Source organism: Neofelis nebulosa, chromosome 1 (genome assembly GCF_028018385.1).
Source record: "Neofelis nebulosa isolate mNeoNeb1 chromosome 1, mNeoNeb1.pri, whole genome shotgun sequence".
In the NCBI taxonomy this organism is placed as follows: domain Eukaryota; kingdom Metazoa; phylum Chordata; class Mammalia; order Carnivora; family Felidae; genus Neofelis; species Neofelis nebulosa.
Genome location: NC_080782.1, coordinates 67,662,098 through 67,681,935, shown reverse-complemented (window position 1 = coordinate 67,681,935; position 19,838 = coordinate 67,662,098). Strand labels below are relative to the sequence as shown.

General features: G+C 39.4%; 1 protein-coding gene and 1 long non-coding RNA gene across 12 annotated transcripts in view; one reads left to right on the top strand and one right to left on the bottom strand.

Moving 5' to 3' along the window:
* The window catches only part of APC (APC regulator of WNT signaling pathway), a 150,433-nt gene extending 141,981 nt beyond the window's left edge, over window positions 1-8,452 (top strand). For all 11 annotated transcript variants that reach the window (XM_058724989.1, XM_058725011.1, XM_058724996.1 and 8 more), the window contains one exon: window positions 853-8,452. In XM_058724989.1, the coding sequence (XP_058580972.1) occupies window positions 853-7,432 (6,580 nt within the window). In that variant the 3' untranslated portion in view covers window positions 7,433-8,452. The remainder of the gene's footprint in view (window positions 1-852) is intronic.
* A 3,164-nt stretch (window positions 8,453-11,616) lies between these two features.
* Window positions 11,617-19,752, bottom strand: LOC131509379 (uncharacterized). The gene is made up of 3 exons (XR_009260456.1): window positions 19,453-19,752; window positions 19,212-19,320; window positions 11,617-11,763 (listed from the first exon to the last, which is right to left on the bottom strand). It is a non-coding gene; the product is annotated as an uncharacterized LOC131509379 (long non-coding RNA).
* Window positions 19,753-19,838: the final 86 nt, after the last annotated feature.

Genomic DNA, 19,838 nt, shown 5'->3' with positions numbered 1-19,838 from the left:
TTAAATTCAGTAAGCACTCAGCTGTTTGCTGGACTGCTGAGAGAACTGTCATGTTAAGGCTCACTGCACACCCTTGCCAATCAATTTTAAAGCCCTCTAAAGTTGAACATGCTGTCATTAAACTTCAGTTTACCGTGCATTAAACAAGCTATAGCTCTTTCAAGTCCCAAAGTTCTCAACCTTTGGGACTCTCAACCTTTGTTTTAAAGTTACCTTTAGATTTCCAAAACCTTTCATTAGAAATAACAAACTACGTGCACAGTTTGACAGCACATTTGTAAGGGGGATGGCAGTACCACAGACTCAATCCAGGGACATAGAGGTTATTCTAAAATGTCAGTTTGCCGGCCTAGGAGCTTACATAAAGCTTACAGCTTTATGACTATATAAAGATCCATCGATCGATTCTTCCACGTCTTCCACTACGTCTTATTAGTCGACATTGTGGCACCCATCCATAGATTAAGTTACCACAAAGTCCCTGTTTAGCATAAGATTTCATGATATATTTATTGGGGAACTCTATGACCATATGAACAAGGCAGATGTGTCTGCTCAGGCAAAAATTTTAAAGGCTATTGGGTCAGAATAGGAAATACAGAATGTGTTAAAATTAACACTTCTTTTAGTCTGACAGATGAGTATTTTTAAACAATAAACATTAAACGAACTAGGAACAAATGGAGATGTGAAACGCTTGAAATTTGTAGTATAATTTGGTGCAGTTTTATTGTGCCTATTAATCAGTTTTAGTAGTTATCTTTAGATTTAAATTTGTTTTCTAACCTTTTATTTATTGTTATAATAAGCAGATTTTTACCTTAATTTTGGGATCTCTTCTTTTTATTTCAGGCAAATCCTAAGAGAGAACAACTGCCTGCAAACCTTATTACAACACTTGAAATCTCACAGTTTGACAATAGTCAGTAATGCATGTGGAACCTTGTGGAATCTCTCAGCAAGAAATCCTAAAGACCAGGAAGCATTATGGGACATGGGGGCAGTCAGCATGCTCAAGAACCTCATTCATTCAAAGCACAAAATGATTGCTATGGGAAGCGCTGCAGCTTTAAGGAATCTCATGGCAAATAGACCTGCAAAGTATAAGGATGCCAATATAATGTCTCCTGGTTCAAGCTTGCCATCTCTTCATGTCAGGAAACAAAAAGCCCTAGAAGCAGAATTAGATGCTCAGCATTTATCAGAAACTTTTGACAATATTGACAATTTAAGTCCCAAGGCATCTCATCGTAGTAAGCAACGACACAAGCCAAATCTTTATGGTGACTATGTTTTTGACACCAATCGACATGATGATAATAGATCAGACAATTTTAATACTGGAAACATGACTGTCCTTTCACCGTATTTAAATACTACAGTGTTGCCCAGCTCCTCTTCATCAAGAGGAAGTTTAGACAGTTCTCGTTCTGAAAAAGATAGAAGTTTGGAGAGAGAACGAGGAATTAGCCTAGGCAACTACCACCCAGCAACAGAAAATCCAGGCACTTCTTCAAAGCGAGGTTTGCAGATTTCCACCACTGCAGCCCAGATTGCCAAAGTCATGGAAGAAGTATCAGCCATTCATACCTCCCAGGAAGATAGAAGTTCTGGGTCTACTGGCGAGTTACATTGTGGGACAGATGAGAGGAATGCACTAAGAAGAAGCTCCACTGCCCACACACATGCAAACACTTACAACTTCACTAAGTCAGAAAATTCAAATAGGACATGTCCTATGCCTTATGCCAAATTGGAATATAAGAGATCTTCAAATGATAGTTTAAATAGTGTCAGTAGTAGTGATGGTTATGGTAAAAGAGGTCAGATGAAGCCTTCCATTGAATCCTATTCTGAAGATGATGAAAGTAAATTTTGCAGCTATGGTCAGTATCCAGCTGACCTAGCCCATAAAATACATAGCGCAAATCATATGGATGATAATGATGGAGAACTAGATACACCAATAAATTATAGTCTTAAATATTCAGATGAGCAGTTGAACTCCGGAAGGCAAAGCCCTTCACAGAATGAGAGATGGGCAAGACCCAAACATATAATAGAAGATGAAATAAAACAGAGTGAGCAAAGACAATCAAGAAGTCAAAGCACAACTTATCCCGTATATACTGAGAGCACTGATGATAAACATCTCAAGTTTCAGCCACATTTTGGACAGCAGGAATGTGTTTCCCCATATAGGTCAAGAGCAGCCAATGGTTCAGAAACAAATCGAGTAAGTTCCAATCATGGAATTAATCAAAATGTAAACCAGTCTTTGTGTCAGGAAGATGACTATGAAGATGATAAGCCAACAAACTATAGTGAACGTTACTCCGAGGAAGAGCAGCATGAAGAAGAAGAGAGACCAACAAATTATAGCATAAAGTATAATGAAGAGAAACATCATGTGGATCAACCTATCGATTATAGTTTAAAATATGCCACAGACATTCCTGCCTCACAGAAACCACCATTTTCATTCTCAAAGAGTTCATCTGGACAAAGCACTAAAACTGAACACATCTCTTCAAGCAGTGAGAATACATCCACACCTTCATCTAATGCCAAGAGGCAGAATCAGCACCATCCAAGTTCCACACAAAGCAGAAATGGTCAGACCCCAAAAGCCACCTCCTGCAAAGTTCCCTCTATCAACCAAGAAACAATACAGACTTACTGTGTAGAGGATACCCCAATATGTTTTTCACGTTGCAGTTCACTATCCTCTTTGTCATCGGCCGAAGATGAAATAGGATGTGATCAGACAACACAGGAAACAGATTCTGCTAATACTCTACAAATAGCAGAAATAAAAGAAAACAGTGGGACTAGATCAACAGAAGAGTCTGTGAGTGAAGTTCCAACAGTGTCACAGCACATTAGAACCAAATCCAGCAGACTTCAGGCTTCTGGTTTATCTGCAGAATCGACCAGGCATAAAGCTGTTGAATTTTCTTCAGGGGCCAAATCTCCATCAAAAAGTGGTGCTCAGACACCTAAAAGTCCACCAGAGCACTACGTTCAGGAGACTCCACTCATGTTTAGCAGATGCACTTCTGTCAGTTCACTTGATAGTTTTGAGAGTCGTTCGATTGCCAGCTCCGTTCAGAGTGAACCCTGCAGTGGAATGGTAAGTGGCATTATAAGCCCCAGTGACCTTCCAGATAGCCCTGGACAAACCATGCCACCAAGCAGAAGTAAAACCCCTCCTCCTCCTCCTCCTCAGACAGTTCAGAGTAAGCGAGAGGTACCTAAAAACAAAGCCCCTACTGCGGAAAAGAGAGAGAGTGGACCGAAGCAAGCTGCTGTAAATGCTGCAGTACAGAGAGTCCAGGTGCTTCCAGATGCTGATACTCTCTTACATTTTGCCACAGAAAGTACTCCAGATGGATTTTCTTGTTCATCTAGCCTGAGTGCTCTGAGCCTCGATGAGCCATTTATACAGAAAGATGTGGAATTAAGAATAATGCCTCCAGTTCAGGAAAATGACAATGGGAATGAAACCGAATCTGAGCAGCCTGAAGAAGCAAATGAAAGCCAGGTAAAAGAAGCAGAAAAACCTACTGATTCTGAAAAAGATCTGTTAGATGACTCAGATGATGATGATATTGAAATATTAGAAGAATGTATTATTTCTGCCATGCCAACAAAATCTTCACGTAAAGCCAAAAAACCAGCCCAGACTGCTCCAAAATTACCTCCACCTGTGGCAAGGAAACCAAGTCAACTCCCTGTGTATAAACTTCTTCCATCACAAAACAGGTTACAGGCACAAAAACATGTTAGTTTTACACCAGGAGATGATATGCCACGGGTGTATTGTGTAGAAGGGACACCTATAAACTTTTCCACAGCTACATCTTTAAGTGATCTAACAATAGAATCTCCTCCAAATGAGTTAGCTGCTGGAGAAGGGGTTAGAGCAGGAGCACAGTCCGGTGAATTTGAAAAACGAGATACCATTCCTACAGAAGGCAGAAGTACAGATGAGGCTCAAAGAGTAAAAACCCCATCTGCAACTATATCTGAACTGGATGACAATAAAACAGAAGAAGGTGATATTCTTGCAGAATGCATTAACTCTGCCATGCCCAAAGGAAAAAGTCACAAGCCTTTCCGTGTGAAGAAGATAATGGACCAGGTCCAACAAGCATCTATGTCTTCATCTGGAGCTAACAAAAATCAGTTAGATGGTAAGAAAAAGAAACCTACTTCACCAGTAAAACCTATACCACAAAATACTGAATATAGGACACGTGTAAGAAAAAATACAGACTCAAAAAATAATTTAAATGCTGAAAGAACTTTCTCAGACAACAAAGATTCAAAGAAACAGAACTTGAAAAATAATTCCAAGGACTTCAATGATAAGCTACCAAATAATGAAGATCGAGTCAGAGGAAGTTTTACTTTTGATTCACCTCATCATTACACTCCCATTGAAGGAACTCCATACTGTTTTTCACGAAATGATTCTTTGAGTTCTCTAGATTTTGATGATGATGATGTTGACCTTTCTAGAGAAAAGGCTGAATTAAGAAAGGGGAAAGAAAATAAAGAATCAGAAGCTAAAGTTACCAGCCACACAGAACTAACCTCTAGCCAACAATCAGCTAATAAGACACAAGCTGTTACAAAACATCCAATAAATCGAGGTCAGTCTAAACCCATGCTGCAGAAGCAGTCCACTTTTCCGCAGTCATCCAAAGACATTCCAGACAGGGGAGCAGCAACTGATGAGAAATTACAAAATTTTGCTATTGAAAATACTCCGGTGTGCTTTTCTCGAAATTCCTCTTTAAGTTCTCTTAGTGACATTGATCAAGAAAACAACAATAACAAAGAAGGTGAACCTGTCAAAGAGACAGAGCCCCCTGACTCACAGGGAGAACCCAGTAAACCTCAGGCATCAGGTTATGCTCCTAAATCATTTCATGTTGAAGATACCCCTGTTTGTTTCTCACGAAATAGTTCTCTCAGTTCTCTTAGTATTGATTCTGAAGATGACCTGTTGCAGGAATGTATAAGTTCTGCAATGCCAAAAAAGAAAAAGCCTTCAAGACTGAAGGGTGATAATGAAAAGCATAGTCCCAGAAATATGAGTGGCATGTTGGCAGAAGATTTGACACTTGATTTGAAAGATATACAGAGACCAGATTCAGAACATGGTTTATCCCCAGATTCAGAAAATTTTGATTGGAAAGCTATTCAGGAAGGTGCAAATTCCATAGTAAGTAGTTTACATCAAGCTGCTGCTGCTGCATGTTTATCTAGACAGGCATCATCTGACTCAGATTCCATCCTTTCACTGAAATCAGGGATCTCCCTGGGATCACCATTTCATCTTACACCTGATCAAGAGGAAAAACCCTTTACAAGTAATAAGGGCCCACGAATTCTAAAACCTGGGGAGAAGAGTACATTGGAAACTAAAAAGATAGAATCTGAAAATAAAGGAATCAAAGGAGGAAAAAAAGTTTATAGAAGTTTAATTACCGGAAAAGTTCGTTCTAATTCGGAAATTTCAAATCAAATGAAACAGCCTCTTCAAACAAACATGCCTTCAATCTCTCGGGGCAGGACAATGATTCATATTCCAGGAGTTCGAAATAGCTCTTCAAGTACAAGTCCAGTTTCTAAAAAAGGCCCACCCCTTAAGACTCCAGCCTCCAAAAGCCCTAGTGAAGGTCAGCCAGCCACCACTTCTCCTAGAGGAACCAAGCCATCTGTGAAGTCAGAATTAAGCCCTGTTACCAGGCAGACATCCCAACCAGCTGGAGCAAATAAAGGGTCTTCTAGATCAGGATCTAGAGATTCCACTCCTTCAAGACCTGCCCAACAACCATTAAGTAGACCTATGCAGTCTCCGGGGCGGAACTCAATTTCTCCTGGTCGAAATGGAATAAGCCCTCCTAATAAATTATCCCAGTTGCCAAGGACTTCATCCCCTAGTACTGCTTCAACTAAGTCCTCAGGTTCTGGGAAGATGTCATACACATCTCCAGGCAGACAGATGAGCCAGCAGAACCTTACCAAACAAACGGGTTTATCCAAGAATGGCAGTAGTATCCCAAGAAGTGAGTCTGCCTCCAAAGGACTAAATCAGATGAATAATGGGAATGGATCCAATAAAAAGGTAGAACTTTCTAGAATGTCCTCAACTAAATCAAGTGGAAGTGAATCTGATAGGTCAGAGAGACCTGTATTAGTACGCCAGTCAACTTTCATCAAAGAAGCTCCAAGCCCAACCCTAAGGAGAAAATTGGAGGAATCTGCTTCATTTGAATCTCTTTCTCCATCTTCTAGACCAGATTCTCCCACTAGGTCCCAGGCACAGACTCCAGTTTTAAGTCCTTCCCTTCCTGATATGTCTCTGTCCACACATTCATCTGTTCAGTCTGGTGGATGGCGAAAACTCCCACCTAATCTCAGTCCCACCATAGAGTATAATGATGGAAGACCAGCAAAGCGCCATGATATAGCACGCTCCCATTCTGAAAGTCCTTCTAGACTTCCAATTAATAGGTCAGGAACCTGGAAACGTGAGCACAGCAAACATTCATCATCCCTTCCACGAGTAAGCACTTGGAGAAGAACTGGAAGTTCATCCTCAATTCTTTCTGCTTCATCAGAATCCAGTGAAAAAGCAAAAAGTGAAGATGAAAAACATGTGAACTCTATTTCAGGAACCAAACAAACTAAAGAAAACCAAGTATCCACAAAAGGAACATGGAGAAAAATAAAAGAAAATGAGATTTCTCCCACAAATAGTACCTCTCAGACCACTTCCTCAGGTGCTGCAAACGGTGCTGAATCAAAGACTCTGATTTATCAAATGGCACCTGCTGTTTCTAAAACAGAGGATGTTTGGGTGAGAATTGAGGACTGTCCCATCAACAACCCTAGATCCGGAAGATCCCCAACAGGAAATACTCCCCCCGTGATTGACACTGTTTCAGAAAAGGGAAATCCAAACGCTAAAGATTCAAAAGATAATCAGGGAAAACAAAACGTGGGTAATGGCAGTGCTCCCATACGCACCATGGGTTTGGAAAACCGCCTGAACTCCTTTATTCAGGTAGATGCCCCAGACCAAAAAGGAACTGAGGCTAAACCGGGACAAAGTAACCCTGTCCCTGTGTCAGAGACTAATGAAAGTTCCATAGCTGAGCGTACCCCTTTCAGTTCTAGCAGTTCAAGCAAGCACAGTTCACCTAGTGGGACTGTTGCTGCCAGAGTGACTCCTTTTAACTACAATCCAAGCCCTAGGAAAAGCAGCGCAGATAGCACTTCAGCTCGGCCATCTCAGATCCCGACACCAGTGAACAACAACACGAAGAAACGAGATTCAAAAACTGACAGCACAGAATCCAGTGGAACTCAAAGTCCTAAGCGCCATTCTGGGTCTTACCTTGTGACATCTGTTTAAAAGAGCTGGAATGATGAAACTAAGAAAATTATGTGTTAATTACAACTGCTATGTAGAAATCTTGTTTCAGATGAAACTTTAAAAGACTGAAAAATTTTGTAAATAGGTTTGATTGTTAGAGAGTTTTTGTTCTGGAAGCCATATTTGATAGTATACTTTGTCTTCACTGGTCATATTTTGGGAGGCACTCTTGATAGTTAGGAAAAAAATGGTAAAGCCAAGTATATTTGTACAGTATGTTTTACATGTATTTAAGTAGCATCCCATCCCATCATACTTTAATTATTGCTTGTCTTAAAATAATGAACACTACAGATAGAGGATATGATATATTGCTGTTCTCAATCATTTCTAGATTATAAACTGACTAAACTTACATCAGGGAGAAATTGGTATTTATGCAAAAAACCATTCTGTTTTAGTCCTTGTGAATCCATCTAACATTATAATTAATCATGTGGCTGTGAAATTCACAGTAATATGGTTCCCGATGAACAAGTTTACCCAGCCTGCTTTGCTTTACTGCATGAGTGAAACTGATGGTTCAATTTCAGAAGTAATGATTAACAGTTCTGTGGTCAAATTATGTGCATATAGATAGCTACAGTGTAACAATTTACACTATTTTGTGCTCAAAACAAACAAAAAAATCAAAAAATCTGTGTAACTGTAAAACATTGAATGAAATTATTTTACCTGAACTAGATTTTATCTGAAAGTAGGTAGAATTTTGCTATGCTGTAACTTGTTGTATATTCTGGTATTTGAGGTGAGATGGCTGCTCTTTTATTAATGAGACATGAATCGTGTCTCAACAGAAACTAAATGAACATTTCAGAATAAATTATTGCTGTATGTAAACTGTTACTGAAATTGGTATTTGTTTGAAGGGTCTTATTTCATGTTTGTATTAATAATTGTTAAAAAGGCCTCTTTTAAAAGCTTATATAAATTTTTTCTTCAAATTCTATGCATTAAGAGTAAAATTCCTCTTACTGTAATAAAAACAATTGAAGCTAACTGTTGACATTTAACCATTCCATGCATTGGCACTTAACCATTCCTGAAACTTACTATTCTTATATGAGATTAGCTTAGCACTCCTGGTGTTTAATATTTTTTCTTACTCCACTGGGGTTGATTTAAAACAGATTCATGGAATAGCAATGTGCACTACCTAGCACAGGACTGGACGTTGAACATAATAGGCCCACATAGAGTATTTCTTTTTTCTTAATAGTCTCTTTACTTGAAAATTGTATTGATTATTCTTAGGTATAAGTAGTCTCTTCCATGCCTGTCTTGCAGTGTAACTGTCTTGTCCCTTCATCTACCCTCTGTTGCTACTGGGTCTGGAATGAACACCTTTTATCACCCTATATATTGGGGCAAAATTCCAGCAGCTGATTGTAATCAGCATTTTGCCATGCTCAGAAAATGCAAATCACACGGAACTTCAAAGGTTTAACACCACTATGAGATTCAAAAGACAATTTAAAAACCTCTGCCTGTTAAGGAATACTGTTTCTGGTGGGTAGAGTTATGGGGTACATGTGCCATTGCCCCCTTCTTCACAGAGCAGGGAGAGCCTCCTTCATGAAGTAAGATAACTAATACACATATTAACATATTTTATTTTCCCAGAATTTGTCCTGAATTATCAGAGGGTGAAAATGATAAATGCTCACATACTGAATAAATGAAAATTTACTTTTAGTGATAAAATTCATGCATTCTGCTTTGGGGGAAGAGAAAAGATATTTAGGTACAGTGGGGATACTGGGAAAAGTGGTTGAGAAGGAGTAAGCACATCTGCTTGATGCCCCTGAAATCACATGTGATTATGTACCCCTTACATGTGTTTATCAATGCCAGTAAATCCTCTAAAGCCCATACTCTTTCCACTGTCCCACTTTGCAAACACTTCAATTTACTGATCTTTGGAATATATCTACATTTAAATTTTTGTCATTTTATCTAAATGAATCGATCGATTGTGAATAATAATAATAATAGTTGATGTATTTCTCAAAGGCTGCCTTCTCCAACAGGGATACGCACATATAGGTCATATTTCCTTGCTCTTTTAGTCCTGATTTTCTATTTTTTTGAACTACTGCATGCCAGTTTTTATGAGCACTTCGAGTACTTTTATGGAAAGAGATGGGATGTAAATCGATTAGAATAAAATTGCCTTTTTCAAGGAAGAAAAATTAAAAAAAAAAAAACCATCAACGCTGGGAACGAAAAAAAAAGATGTCTTCCACCTGCCAGAAAGCTCAGGAAGTACTGTAAGCAACACCTACTGTCAGATGGTCCTGTCAATCGACATTGCCTGTGGAGGAAAAAGTTGCTATATGAGACTCTTCAGTTTGAACAGCTCTGAATTAGGAAAGGGGCAACCTTCAATTCTACTTCTAGAAGTTTGCAGTGTGCTGCCATAACTGATAGCAGGCCAGATGGTCCCAGTATATGCTTGTTGAAAATGGTAACAGCACAGTGTAGAGAATAAGAGTTATGATACCTGTTGAGAGAAGCAGGGGGCAGTGCCCCATCTAGCTTCCCACTGCAGCAAACAACTCCCAAGGCGGTGGGTTTCAAACTGGACTGCATCTGAGTTACCAGAAGTGCTTATTAAGACGCAGCAGAGCCACACCCCGAAATGGTTCATTCTGAACAGGGCCCAAGAATTTTCGATTCTAAGAAGGGGTCAGGTGTTGCTTGATGCTGCTGGTCTGGCAACCATACTTTGAGATCGAGTGACTAAGTTACGATGAAGCTCCTTGAGTGATTGCCTTCAGTTCTAGCTATTCCTCTCAACCGGACCTTTTAATCTGACAAAGTATTCCAACAAATAAACTTTCTCCTGCTTTAGGCATGAATGCTAAGCTATAAAATCTGATATAGCCCATCCATCTCCACTCCCAATAATAGACAAATTTAGCAGACATGAATTAATTCTAAACACAATGACTATTTCTGAGAAATTGGCTTATGTTCCCTTTGGAACAAAGTTACTGAAAAGGCAAATTTCAGCAAGTACATAGTTTGGATTTGCAGTAAGATTGGGACAGACTATGAAAAGGGAACTTTGAAGTTGACAATTATTTTAGATGAAAAGATAATGTGCCTGACTTGCTAATATACTGTGGGAGTGATTAACAGCCAATTAACTGTGGCAAATTGCTATTTGAGAATAAAATTTCCAAATTACCTGAGTACTAAATGGAACGTTAATGAGAGGGAAATAATGAAATGAAGGGTAAGCCCAAAAGAAACAAATAGCACTGTAAGTAAAAAAAAGTTTTCCCATAAAATATGCAAGGGATGAGGCTTTTGCTGAGGATGGGAGCCAGCTGCACTGTTATCTGAATTCAGGTTATCACGTAGTGTTTTTGTATCTAAAATACGAAAAGAACAGAGTGCCAGAAATGCAAAAGGTAAGTTGCCAAGAGCTGAAGAATATTTGAGTAGTCATATTATTAAAATTTACCAAATAATTTTTCAAAAGTATCTGAAATAGAGAATATAAATTATTTTTTAACGTCTAATTCCCTCATACTATGTTGACTTTAAAATACTACTTTGTAGTGTTAAAAAAGTATGGACTTTAACTCCTGTACAGACCACGTCATTTTCCTGCCATTCTCCTCTGTCCTGTGGTCTATAAAATTATATTCTGGTTTTTGTTAGACCATTGATGCTTCTTTCAACCTGTATGTTCTACATGTATTGTATTGTTCTTGGTGCTAAATACACTTTCTTTCCTCTGATATTCAGGATTATTCTTTCTCTACATTTGTGACTATTCACTTATTTTAAGTTATGTGATTGTTACTTTTTTTAATTAAAAATACTCATCATGGTGTATACTAGTGAAGGTGACCATTGAATATAAAGCAACATTAGTGAAAAGTAACTATTGACAATGATGCTAAATGGTACCTACACCACCTTTTGGAATCTAAGCACTTAGCCCAACTGTTGACCACTGAATCATGTACGCAGCCCATGTACCCTGACCATGGCTATTTGTACCAGAGGTGGATACTTGCCCCAGGAGAGACTCATCATCAACCAGCTAGTGACCAAAGACTTGCCTGGCTTAAGGGGCGGGGAACTGAGCCAATCAATTTGAAATAAGAGTCACAAAGGAAATTTCTGGTTGGTGATTGAGTGCTAGAACTGAAATATCTTGTAGCATTAGGCTGAGTTAACTTGAAAATAACAGAAAACCACATTTAGACATACCTTAGTTTTGTTTTTTTTTTAATTTCAAAGATAGAGAAAACTTTCTAAAAAACATTTGTGAGGAGAGAGGAATAGGCTGCCTACAAAAAAGAAAAAGAAAAAATTAGATTAGTAACATATTTCTCTACAATGCTAAATGCCAAAAAAGAAAAAAACAATAGAATAATATGTGCAGTATTTGGAAGGGAATGGGAATATTACCTAAGAATTTTGAAACCAGCCGAATTAACATTTAATTTATCTGAAATACTTGTATCACTTAGGATCCTTACAGCTGTTAACAAGACCTCTAAAAGATAAGACGTTCATTTAACGAATGCTAGGTAGCTCACGGGATCTGTATGAGGGCCAGAAAATCATTCTCAGAAGCCCCACAGCAGAAAAGATACCCAACTATCTGTGAAACTGCTTCAGTAAAGATCCACTTGCTTCCCCTAAACGCCAGAACCATCTGACACCATACCCACTGTAGAACAAGATTACATGTGGTACATCTTCCTCACGCTGCTCATTTGCGGACTGAAGTCTTGCTGGAGTGGACATGATTGGCAGAGGCTACGTCACATGTATACGTATAGAGTCTGGGAGCTCAAGTTTTGTTTTCTCCATTGAGGAAGCTGGATTCATAAAACATGAACTCTCCAAATCCACGAGGGGCACTTTGAAAGCATTGGGCAACTAGAAACCATGAGATGTTTTGCCATAGTATTCCTGCTGCCCAAACAATTAAAACAAATGGAAAAGTGTTAAGGAAACAAAATTTGAGCAGTAAAACTTTTCAAGCTGAATAAATGTGTTAATAATTGTAGTTAATCTGATAATAATTCTGATAATAAATCTCAGTGTTAATGTCCACATAAAACTGAAAAGATGAAATGTTTAATAATTTAAACATTAAATTCCAGATTATTCTAACCCAAATTGGGAAACGAGTTACAAGGTAGAGAAGACATAAAAGCATGCTAAATTTCTAGTTTTATGTAGGCAGTGTCAATAGATCCTATTTTACTTTTAACTTAGAAAAATACAAAGTCAATTTTTTAGTTTAATGGTAACCTCAATGTTAAAAAATAAAAATTTCTGCCCAAACCACTAGCCAAAGACAACAACTAAGAATACTTGAACAAGATCAAAGAATGGGAGACATAGGGGAGAATTAGCCACAAAGAAGCATAAAATGACAGAATAGTACCAAATGATAAATGGATTAAACAAATATAATAATTATTCTCAGGTTGAAGTCAAGTAAAAAAGTCCTCCAACTATATGCCATTAATAAAAGACACACTAAAATGATCCAGAGTGGATAAAACTACAAGTACAACCACACTTGCACAGGCAAATGTAAAGAAAGTAGTTAATGCAAATTTATGTCAGACAGTATAGTTCTGGATAAAAGGGAGAAAATATAATGAAAAGGAGATTAATATCACTTAGGACTTTCTTTAAATTTCAAATGATTTAGTATCAAATGTCTGAAATTACAAATAGAAAATAAAAAAATGATGAAAACAAGTGAGACTCAGTGTTTGACAGATGACGTGGTCTATACAAAACAAAAGGAGCTGTTTTTATTTAAAACCACAACTTCCTTCCAGACAGGGTGGGCCTTGTTAAAGGAAGGCTCTCAGCGGTCCTTTTCTATAGCTGAGGACCTTCATGGGTTTGGGATCTATAAAGCCAAGCCTGGAGGGAGGGTTAGAGAAAATTTAACAGATTTGCTTATGAGAGGCAAGAACTTGGGATTCTCGGGGTACCCAGGCAATGGCGGGGGGTGGGGTGGGGGCTGAGGAGTAGAGATAGGAGAGGACAAAAGGAAAGAGGAGTCAGCAAAATGAGAAGTCAGGGTCATATGAAAACCTTGATGATACAGCAGTTAAAATGATTTTAGAAACGGAGATACGTTATTTCAGTTGGAACCCTAAGTTCTTTGAAAAATCTCTGTTCCAGTATTAATGTACTCATTGATTTTTATTTTTCAGAATCTTTTCATAACAATTGCAACTGGCTTCACCATCACACTATCAACATTTATTTGAATTTAAGTATAAATTAGATGTAAGTTTTCACCACTGTTTCCTCTGTATTACATGCCTTTCACTATCTTCAATTCTTCATGTTAATATGATTTGCCTTAACTGCACTATGTCCTTAAATAGTTACTTTTTTTTCCAGAAAAGCTAAGTTAAGGATATACTTTCTAAATCCTTGCTCGTTTAAAGTTGTTTTCTTTTGCTGTCACACAAAGGATAATTTGGGTCACAATTCTTTTTCCTCAAAAAACTTATGTTTGGGGTGCCTGGGTGGCTCAGTCAGTTAAGAGTCCAACTCTTCATTTCGGCTCAGGTCATGATCTCACAGTTCATGAGTTCAAGCCCCATGTCAGGCTCTGTGCTGACAGTGTGGAGCCTGCTTGGGATTCTCTCTCCTCCTCTCTCTCTGGCCCTCCCCTGCTCACACTCTTTCTCTCAAAATAAATAAACTTATTAAAAGCAAAACAAAAAAAAATCTAATGTTTACTGTGGCTAAGAAGTTCAAATATCAGTCTGAGTTTTGTTTACATTATACATAACTTTTATTTCCTAACTTAGTGATTGTAGGGTTTTGTTGTTATCCTTGAAATAAAGAAATTATACTGGCATAAGTCCAGTTTCGTGTCTTTTTCCCACAACTCTGTCTTTTAATATTGAATCTTACTGATCTCCAGTCTTCAGTTCAATACATGTTCTCGTGTCATCTCGGTCCTGATTGCTGCTTTCCCATCATCTCCTTTCTCTCACTTTGCAGGGGCAGAGATGAAGCCATACTATGGCTTGAACACCAACTTCAGATCAACCATATCTACTAAAATGGCCCTCCATCAGACACCAGTCAGACTCTTAGTGGCACCTACATGCGGACTGTACTGTCAGGAGTTCCTCGTGCCCAGACATTGCATTATGTTCCTCTAGAAATGAAAAGAGCACCTATCTACCACTCAGTATCAACATTTTCCCATAAGAGTGCTTGTGTTCAAATGCCATAAAGGATTTTTAATGAAACAGTTTTATTATAAAAAAGATTTTGCCTCTAGTCTACCCTCCCATCCCAAGATATAGATATGAATCCAACAGAGACTGGATGTGGCATGTAGGCAAATCTTACTCATAAACACCACGTTGTGCTCTGTGTTTTCCCCCTGACTGAAAGCTCTTTCGTTAGGTCAGGTTGGTGAACTTAACTTTTAGTTATCCTAGGGCAGATTCTGTGTTCTTTAGAAATTGATTTCTGGGGTGGCTCAGTCAGTTAAGCAACTGACTTCAGTCATGATCTCACTGTTTGACCCCAGCATTGGGCTCTGTGCTGACAGCTCACAACCTGGAGCCTGCTTCAGATTCTATCTCCCTCTTTCTCGCTGCGCCTCCCCAGCTCGCACTCTGTCTGTGTCTCTCTCTCTCTCTTTCTCTCTCTCAAAAATAAATAAACATTAAAAAAAATTTTTGTTTAAAGAAATTAACTTCTGGGGCGCCTGGGTGGCGCAGTCGGTTAAGCGTCCGACTTCAGCCAGGTCACGATCTCACGGTCCGTGAGTTCGAGCCCCGCGTCAGGCTCTGGGCTGATGGCTCGGAGCCTGGAGCCTGTTTCCGATTCTGTGTCTCCCTCTCTCTCTGCCCCTCCCCCGTTCATGCTCTGTCTCTCTCTGTCCCAAAAATAAATAAAAAACGTTGAAAAAAAAAAATTAAAAAAAAAAAAAAAAAAAAAAAATTAACTTCTGACACTATGGTAGATAATATTTTCAAAGATGGCGCAGTATCTGCCATCCCACATGCTTTTTTGCAATGTGGGAATCTATTACTGAGCTGGCCCTGTGACTGCTTTGACCAATAAAATGTGGAAGAAGTTACAAGACCAGACATTATAAAGGCCTGGTAGTTTCTACTGTGCCATCGGCAGGAAGCTAGCCACTATGTAAGAAGCCCTGAAACTACCATGCTATGAGGCAGTTGTTAAAGAAAAAAGTTACTCTGACACTTGTTAAAATGGTAAGGAAGAGGGCGCCTGGGTGGCTCAGTCGGTTAAGCGTCCAACTTCGGCTCAGGTCACGATCTCGCGGTCTGTGAGTTCGAGCCCCACGTCGGGCTCTGGGCTGATGGCTCAGAGCCTGGAGCCTGCTTCCGATTCTGTGTCTCCCTCTCTCTCTGCCCCTCCCCCGTTCATGCTCTGTCTCTCTCTCTCTCTCAAAAATAAATAAACGTTAAAAAAAAAATGGTAAGGAAGACTTCAAGGCTACTGCAATAGGGATACTGGACTAGAGGAGAGATAGCAGTTCAACTCCAAATGCAACAAAGACAGTTGGAGATTTATAACCAAAGGGCAGAGTAAGGGCCTCAGTAGATGGAAAATTTCTAAGGGTAAATTCTTGTTGAAGACAGGCCAAGGACTATCAGAGATGGGAATGAGGAATTTGGTCAGATATTGAGGGTGATCAGATAACAAGTGTAGGGGGGTGCTCAACATACTTACTTTGATGGTTAATTTTCTGTGACAAATTAACTGGGCTAAGGGATACCCACATAGCTGTTAAAACATTGCAGGGTGTGTCTGTGAATATGTTTCCGGAAGAGATTAGCATTCAAATCAGAGGAATGAGTAAAAAATATCTGCCTCCACCAATATGGGCAGGCATCATCTAATCTGTTGAGAGTCCAAATAGAACAAAAAAAGGGGAGGAATGGCACATTTTCTCTCTCTTTTCTTGAACTGGGACTTCCATCTCCTGTCCTCCCATATCTGATCTCGTTTCTCAGATATTCTAACTGGGACTTACACCATCAGCTCTCCTGGTTCTCAGGCTTTTGGATTCAGGCTGATTTATACCATCAGCTTTCCTCGTTCTCCAAGCTTGCAGATAGCATATTGTGGCATATCTCAGCCTCCATGGTGTGAGCCAATTCCTATAATAATCTCATATATCTCTATATATCTTACAGTTCTGTCTCTCGGGAGAACCCTGACTGATACATTTAACTTAGCAGCATTCTTGCTAAAACTGGGATGGGCAGGCAAAAAAAAAAAAAAAAAAAAAGAACACGGGCCAAGGTCAAGGCCAGTCAAGACAAGAGCTCAGAGGAGCCTATCTAAAGAAGTTTGGTCAAGGAGAGAGGTTTTGTCAAATTTCAGCCTAGCCATATGGAGATGCTACACCACAGGAAAAGGAAGGTACCAGCAACCCTTCAGCTGATTCAACCATACCAGCGAGGCAGAGATATAGGACTAAAGAAGTCATTTGGGACTTTCTATCTCCAGCAGATGCCATGTGGAAAAGAGATCAGCTGTTCCAGCTAAGCTCTACCCAAACTACAGTTTTGTGAGCAAATACATTGTTCTTTTAATTTTTTTTTAACATTTATTTATTATTGAGAGACAGAGAGAGACAGAGCGTGAGCAGGGGAGGGGCAGAGAGAGAAAGAAACACAGAATTTGAAGCAGGTTCCAGGCTCCGAGCTGTCAGCACAGAGTCTGACTCGGGGCTCGAACTCACAAACTGCAAGATCATGACCTGAGCAGGTTAGACGCTGAACCAACTGAGCCACCCAGGTGCCCTGGATACACTGTTCTCTTAAAGCACTAACTTTTAGAGTGTTTTGTTACATTGTAATAGATAAGTGAAACAGACAGACCAACCCATTAGTTAGCCAGGCTGGCCTGAGTTTTCTCATTGACTCAGTGCAGGCTGGGATGGCCTTGGTATACCTGTATGCATAACAGTCTCACCCCTTAGAGCTGTGAGAAATTTGAGCAAGAGCTATTTTATTATTTTTATCTGTATCCCTAACACTTCTTAAAGTAGCTGGCACATAGTAGGTTCTCAAAATGTCCTTGTTGAATGCAATAGAAGCCATCCAGTGATTTGTAGCACAGATATCATGTAATCCACCAATTCTTCCCCTAATCACATTTCTGTCAAAGCTCACAGATCATCTTACATATCTACCAGTCCCCTCCTGCCCATGCACACATATATATCATATCTCTTCTTCAGTCCCTTCCTTCTGCTTTCAATTCTTCCCAACTATTTTAGGAAAATTTCTCTTGCCCATCTTGGTCTTCTCTTTCCACCTTTGTGAATCCCATCCCTCCCCAGTAGCCTCAACCAAGGTTGACAGGTTGAATTTAGTGGCACATCTAAATAAGGAAAAGAAAGACAGTTTGATAAGAATTAGATTTGAGAGGCGCCTGGATGGTTCAGTTGGTTAAGCATTGGACTTTGGCTCAGGTCATGATCTCTGGGTTCGTAGGTTTGAGCCCCATGTCAGGCTCTTCACTGGGAGTGCAGAGTCTGCTTGGGATTCTCTCTCTCCCTCTCCCTCTGCCCCTCTCCCACTCACGCTTCCTTTCCCTCTAGAAATAAATAAACTTTATTTAAAAAATTAGATTTGAAAACTAGGGCCATCAATCTCTAAAGCCCTTTCGTCATTTTCACAATTTTCCACATGCAACTTCATCCTCTTTTTTTTTTTTTTTTTTTTTTAAAACGTTTTTATTTATTTTTGAGACAGAGAGAGACAGGGCATGAACAGGGGAGGGTCACAGAGAGAGGGAGACACAGAATCTGAAACAGTCTCCAGGCTCTGAGCTGTCAGCACAGAGCCCGACGCGGAGCTCGAACTCACGGACTGTGAGATCATGACCTGAGCTGAAGTCGAACACTCAACCGACCAAGCCACCCAGGCGCCCCAACTTCATCCTCCTTTAAACCAACCTGCTTTTCCACAAGCATTAATGTTTTAAAACTTTGTGTTCACTTATTGTTTCTTTAAGCATCAGTGCAGTAACAACATTGCTGTCTCCCTTCCCACCATCTTTTCTGTGTACCTGTAAGATATTTCAACTATAGTGTAGAGTTAAATAGAAGTTATGGATCTAGCACAGAATGGCACTCAAAAATATCAGCTCCATCATTAACTCCCTTAGTGTTTAGGAACCAGGAAATATAACCAATTTTAATATTGGGCCTTTTTGTCTGCAAGTATTTACATAGGTCTAAGAAAACCCTATGGTGAGTAGGCTACTGTATGTATTAAACCTCAGGCTACCTTGTTCATGTCCCATTTTTCCCATATGATATATAAAATATTGACTTTCTGAAAAGTATTTGAGTTTTCATGATGCAACTAAAGTATGAAAATAAATCTTAAAACAGGCAAAATAGATATTTTAAAGCTTGGATTCATTTCATCCTTGTTGTGTTTTGTTGGTCACATTGCATGAAGCTCTTTTTACAGGAATCATGTACACTTCAAGAAAGAAGTAAGACTGATGTATTTACATCAGCACCAAACTAATCCGGTACTACGAAACTACAAGGAAGATTGAGAGGCAGGAATTGAGGGGGTGGAGAAAAGTCAGGGGCTTCCAGAAGGATCAGATGGGCATTATGCTCAGCCATCATTAGCCTGAATGGCCATTAACTAACTTCAATGAGACTCAAGCTTTGGGGAGGATTTTTGTTTGTTTGTTTGTTTGATCTGTAATAAAGAATACTTACCTTTGAAAAGTGCCTTTGTTGGTGTGGACTAAACAGCAGCTACTAGAATAGGAATGAAGGTGTGTTTAGTTGAAGAACGGAAATGCTGAAATAGTGCTTTGCAATTAACCTAAGGTATGCAAAAATATAATAAATTGTAAAGTAGGTGTTTTTCAGTTTAAAAAGGTGTATAGTCAAATTCTTAACATTTATACGTCTTATTGAAACAGTAATTTATCTTGTTTCACCACTATAAACATACGTATTTGCCAAGTTGGAAACAAGCAAGCTGTGAGGCCCAGGAGCAGATCAAGATTAAACCATAAGAGGCATTTCCTCGCCTACTCGGATCTGTGTAGACAGATCACTCGCGGTATACAGCCCTTCCCTAACGGTGAGGGTAGCTAACACCATTCAAACTCAGTGTGAAACTGGATGTGAAGGAGCGTAAAATATTAACCCCATTTTAGCGACAGCGTAAGGTTCTAAAACTTCGGGTTTTGACAAGAGAAGGAATTCGAAGCTTTCGTGGATCCTCTCGCGATAAGAGAGGTGCTAACGCCACGTCAGAAACTACAGACGTTGGTGCAGAGCGACAGATGCCGGAACAAATGATAGCTGAAAATCTGCGGAAGCGTAGGCGGGCAG